This window comes from Montipora capricornis, chromosome 4, assembly GCF_036669925.1.
Source record: "Montipora capricornis isolate CH-2021 chromosome 4, ASM3666992v2, whole genome shotgun sequence".
Classification (NCBI taxonomy): domain Eukaryota; kingdom Metazoa; phylum Cnidaria; class Anthozoa; order Scleractinia; family Acroporidae; genus Montipora; species Montipora capricornis.
Window position 1 is genome coordinate 13,895,926 of NC_090886.1, and position 5,851 is coordinate 13,901,776.

The 5,851-nt window shown below is 40.9% G+C and overlaps 1 protein-coding gene across 1 annotated transcript in view; it reads right to left on the bottom strand.

The window, feature by feature from the left end:
• Positions 1-1,309: 1,309 nt before the first annotated feature.
• LOC138044490 (uncharacterized) overlaps positions 1,310-5,851 on the bottom strand; it is an 11,714-nt gene continuing 7,172 nt past the window's right edge. The window contains exons 5-9 of the mRNA XM_068890992.1: positions 5,320-5,445; positions 4,181-4,282; positions 3,533-3,646; positions 3,083-3,217; positions 1,310-2,058 (exon numbers count right to left, since the gene is read on the bottom strand). Of these exons, the coding sequence (XP_068747093.1) occupies positions 2,024-2,058; positions 3,083-3,217; positions 3,533-3,646; positions 4,181-4,282; positions 5,320-5,445 (512 nt within the window). The 3' untranslated portion in view covers positions 1,310-2,023. The remainder of the gene's footprint in view (positions 2,059-3,082; positions 3,218-3,532; positions 3,647-4,180; positions 4,283-5,319; positions 5,446-5,851) is intronic.

Here is a 5,851-nt window from a genome sequence, read left to right on the forward strand (position 1 = left end):
CCCGGCACTGGACGCTAATTATATAAAGTACTACGAAAGTCTTATGTTGAATATTTGGGAAATTTAAAGAGCATTGTGTGCGGGTAGCTTATTTTTATGTGTATTTTTTTCCCGAAGGTTTATTAGCATAAAGGTTCATTGTCTTGATCAGTGTGTTGATCTGTTTTTAAACTAAAACTCAAAAAAAATTCAGGACTTCAACGGGGTTTGAACCCGTGACCTCGCGATTCCGGTACCCACAAATGACCTGCTCTCAACGTCGGTGGCTTCATAGCTCAGTTGGTTAGAGCGTCGCACCGGAATCGCGAGGTAACGGGTTCAAACTCCGATGAAGTCCTGAATTTTTCAGGCTCCTCTACGCAATTGTAAAAATTGCGTTCATAACTGCGAAGATCATAGCATCATTTGATTTCATATCGGCAGTTCATATGATTCATTTCATACACCATTTCATCATTGATTCATTCCTCACGGGACCATTAGAACCCACAAATGACCTGCTCCCAACGTCAGTGGCATCATAGCTCAGTTGGTTAGAGCATCGCACCGCAATCGCGAGGTAACGGGTTCAAACTCCGATGAAGTCCTGAATTTTTCAGGCTCCTCTACGCAATTGTAAAAATTGCGTTCATAACTGCGAAGATCATAGCATCATTTGATTTCATATCGGCAGTTCATATGATTCATTTCATACACCATTTCATCATTGATTCATTCCTCACGGGACCATTAGAACCCACAAATGACCTGCTCCCAACGTCAGTGGCATCATAGCTCAGTTGGTTAGAGCATCGCACCGGAATCGCGAGGTAACGGGTTCAAACTCCGATGAAGTCCTGAATTTTTCAGGCTCCTCTACGCAATTGTAAAAATTGCGTTCATAACTGCGAAGATCATAGCATCACTTGATTTCATATCCGCAGTTCATATATGATTCATTTCATATACCATTTCATCATCGATTCATTCCACACGGGTCCATTAGAACCCACAAATGACCTGCTCCCAACGTCAGTGGCTTCGTAGCTTAGTTGGTTAGAGCGTCGCACCGGAATCGCGAGGTCACGGGTTCAAAGCCCGTTGAAGTCGTGAATTTTTCAGGCTTCTCTACGCAATTGCAATAATTGCTCTCATAACTGCGAAGATCATAGCTTCACTTAATATTGAATATATATGTTTCTTTTCGTCGCGAGCTGAAGCTAAAATTCCGTTGACCTAGGGATTTTTCGAAGGGCTTTGGTTGCAAAAAGCGCAGATGGTGCCACAATAATATATAATATATCGGGTTCCAATTTTCATAGAAACGCACTTTCAAAATTCAATACTTTATTCATGGCTGACTGATTAAAAAATAATAATCTTGGCTAGCGAGGCAAAAGAATGAAAACAAAGCTTCCCCTATTGCTAGACTTCAATAAAAGCTTGAAAGCTTTGAACGAAGAACCTTCCAGTAGTCATCTCTAAAAGATGTTGCTACGCAGGCCATTTGCTGTTTTAATTTGTTATTGGAGGGTGTTAGTAACATCCACCCATTTTCAGAGAACAAATGAAATAACAAATTAATTAAAACAGCAAATGGTCTGCGTAGCAACAGTTTTTAAATTATCGAAGAGCTCTGAAAGGAGTTTTTCCGTAGTCTGGACGCGCGTGATTTGAGGCACATGGCAAAGAATTTTCGGCTTCAGGGCTCTTCTTTCCGTCGAGGACACTTCCTAAATTTGAGGGCCAGGAAATCAAGCCTTCTGTTCTGTTTTGCCATCGTTGATTCCACGACTTGTTTCAGCCTTTTAACGTAACGGCCAACATTCCAAGTTATCAAAGCTTATGTTACAGTAGCTTGTTTAAAACTTTTTCTACACGCGGAAAATCTTCCTTACAAAGGTATTTATTTTAACTTAGTCATTCCTTGATCATTTTCTTTCCGCATTCAAGTTTTAAAATTTAAGTGTTTACATTTATTAGCGGCTTTGGCGCTTTTTCAGCTTTTGTAATATCCACAGCTTATGGCTTTAATCGATTCTTGTTACATCCCAAACAGAGACCTCACTCCATAACTTTCTGAAAAAAGAAAATAAATTGTTCAAATAAACAGTGGCACTGTATAAAGAAAGTTAAATGCGATTAAATCCTCCGAACCTGAACTTTAGAACTTTTAAGTGTCAAGTACATAAAGAGCTGAGGCACTAATTGAGAACATTGTGCAGCAGGCAAATAAACATATCGCAAATCGTTTGTTGGTTTCTGAGGAGAGGTGAAAACCGTAGTACCCGCAGAAAAAAACCTCTAGAAGAGTAGAGAACTAACAAACTCAACCGACATGTGATACCAAGTCTGAGAATCGAACCGGGGACACATTGGTGAGAGGCGAGTGCTATCACCAATATTGGCTAAATTACGGTTTTACAGGCTTTTCGATCGGTCCCAGTAACGAGTCCTTTTTCTGCGACTCCTTAAGCAGATGCCAGGAAAATCAGCAATTGTTATTTACTACTGATATAATTTTGCCCGAGCAGGGCCTTTGCAATGGATGGGATAATACACCGTGGGAACTGCCCTAACATTCTTTTGTTAGTGTCCTGGCTATCGCAAGTCGGGCAAGATAATTTTATAGGACTCGGCTTTAACCGGAACAAGCGAGAGACCCCTTAAGTCTGAGAGTGAATTTGGCCTCTATTTTATGCAGCTTGCATGCGAGCTTTTCCCGGGTTCATTCTGTCATCCTCAAATTACTCCGTGGTGTGCGAGTTGACAAAATCCTAAATTTCGGCCATAAAATCTCGCGAACACCTTCCAAACACTTTTTTTGGCTTTTCCAAAGTAGCTATTTCCTCAAAAATAGAGTTTCTTCACTTTCATGCATCATTCAGCAGAAAATAGCAAGGTTATATTCTTCCTTTAAAGTATGCAGAGAGGTTATAAGTTTTAGACCTGAAAACGGACGGGGTGTATTTTCCCAACATTTTGTAAACCATATTTCAGCTGAAAATTGACGGTACAGAAGAAAACTCTTCTTCGGGGCTTTAAATTGAAAAAGGGCAGAAAGGCGCTGGATCCGTAGGTTCAATGTTACACTGAAACTCACCGTTGGATTCACAAAAGCGGCAAGTCTTTGCACAATTTTCGTCCATGTAGTGTTTCCATATTGGTGGGCTTCTACACAAGCCTTCTCTTTCCCACTTCTCACATTTAGCTGTGTCTTTCTTATCAAGGCATACCCCTGAGATAAAAAATTAGGAGTCGTATAACTGGCAAGATGTTCTAGTGGGTCTGTCTTTTTATTTGCCGAAGTTAAATATGAATAACCCTTTTGAATAGTTCTTCACACCACGTGTCTAGCTGGTATATAGGGATGCGCCTTCAAATTGAAGGCATAATATATAAGCCCATGAGTCCGACTCACAACTAATAAGGTTAACAACGGTCTAACGAATGCGGCAATGACAAATCCTTATTAATAATATATACTTGTAATAAAATATGAGATAGTCTAGAGAGACAGATTATGCTTAAGGGTTCGGTACGCAGTACTTACCGCATTTTCCACATGTCTTGGGACAGTGCAGTTGAACGAAGGTCCTCATGTTGTAAAATGGAGATTCACACCCTGCCAAAATCCGGCATGCTCTGGGATACGTGTCTTCACAGGCTGTCAAAATAGACGGCGAACAAAATAAGGACTCATTCTCGGCTTGACTGCGTGGCTGTCATGGCTGGCTCTCAATACAATGTGGCAGGCGCAATAGGCTCGGGCAACGGGGAACCGTCGGATACGCGCAAGCAAGGTGCGAGAAGCGCTCGAGAAATGGAAAACAATGATTTAGGCGGGCGATCAAGTCCCGTAGGGGCTGTTGATTGTACAAATGATGACTTGTACGAATCACCAGATCACTTTAAACCCGGCTATGTTATTTCTTCGAAGTTTAAACTAATGATAAGGACCTTAAGACAGAAGCATGTCAAAAAAACATCCAGAGTTTCAGTGATGAAAACTTTTTTTGACTACTTGATTGGTATAATAAGGCGCTGGGAGGGATGGTTTTGCATGGAAAGTCCCTGTTATTGGAGTGCGAAGCGTAAATTGCATTGAACTTCCAAGACGCGGTAGCCATAGCTACTATGAAAAAGCGGTGAATGTCAGGAGACGTTGGATGTGGAAACCTCTCATTCTCTTTCAACTTACGCAGACAGCCTTGTTCGTTCCACCCTGTCGCTTCCTGACCATTCCAACAACATCCATATACCGGTTGATTAAATTCACATTCGGCTGTAGGACTTGGTGCCTCTGTTGACAACAAATAATTCATATCGGCATTTTAAAATTCAAAGGGTTGAGTTAACTAGTGTAAGAAGCACCAGCACCGGACCATCATTTTCTAGGTGTCGATATGTGCAAAAATGCCGGTGAGGGCCGGAGATATTTCCATCACTTCCCACCAGGGAACCTTTTGAAGGGTGAGGTTGGTAGAAAGTTTTCTATTCCAGGTGGTCAGATGGCGCAGAACATCTGGAATCGTTGTTATTATTTTGTTATTTTATTTGTTTAAGCAGGTTGAAGTTTTGGCAGCTATTCAGCTGATGTGGACCTGCTATACCCACCCACCCAGATACACACCGAGGGCAGCCACAACACCGGGAACTTCATCCCCTACTCTTCTCGAATAGTGTGTGGGTTCTTTAACGTCCCAAAGGGAACTAATGAACATGGAAGCGTTTAATGCGTTTAAACAGGCATAACCGGGAGAGACTCGTTTCTGCTTGCCCGCAACATCTTTCTTGTTAAAGGAAATTAATGTATATTTGAATTGCAGGTTATAAACGGAAGAGAGAGGTGATCATGGCTTGCACTTATCTGAACAATTTAAGCAAGCCACCTGAAATATTCATGTGGCTCCAACAGGATCGATTCCACCCATGACCTCAGTCTGCAATGTCGGTGCAATGCTCTACCATTTGAGCGATGAAACCACTCGATTGGGAGCGGGTTAATTTGTTGGGCTCAATTGCTTAAATTGTCCAGATAAGTAAGAGGATCACTTTTCTCAATCATCTTTCCTTTTTGCGTGTCAGCTATTTTCTAAGGATATTTTTCAGCCAACAAATTGAAATCACGAATACTTCATGTCGATATGTGAAACCAATTTTCGTAATTTAAGAAATGCACAGTCGAGAGACAATAATACGGGTGTTCCTCGGTGTATGTTCTAACGACTTTTATTTCGTGTAGAAGACACACACACAAGCTTTTGTTACGTCATGTGTGTCTTCTACACGAAGTAAAAGCCGTTCTAACGGCTGGACATAACTACTTTTTTTACTTACTACAGAGCCCGCAGGTATAAGCACAGTTGTCTCGGAGCCATCTTCTTTTAAATGGTGATGTGTTCTTGCTGTCACACTCGTCTTTATCAATGTTCTCGCAGTTTTTCAGGTCGACACACAACTTAACTGCGCAAAGAAAAAAACTCAAAGATTGAAGTTCAGTACAGTTGTTAAGAATTGATAAACAGATAACCAGTCCTGATCAGACTTCATCATAAAGGAAAAGCAGAGGCTTGCTATTAATTCTTTAATTAAAATCTATTTCAACTCCGTGTTCCTTTTAACCATAACTGATTGTAATGATGATGAGCTAGATAAACTCACAATAGTTGTCAAACAACAATAAAGCTCAAGTCCGAAGTAAGAATTAGATTTTGATTTTTCTACTTATTGACGTGCCAATAGACCTCTTTAGCTTGTACGTTTTGTTTTTCTCATTTCAGGGAAAGGTTAGGGTTAGGGAACAGTGGTAGTCTTTACACTTGGCTGTTAAGTAGGACTTAAGTTTTACTTACGTTTTACTTAAGTAGGG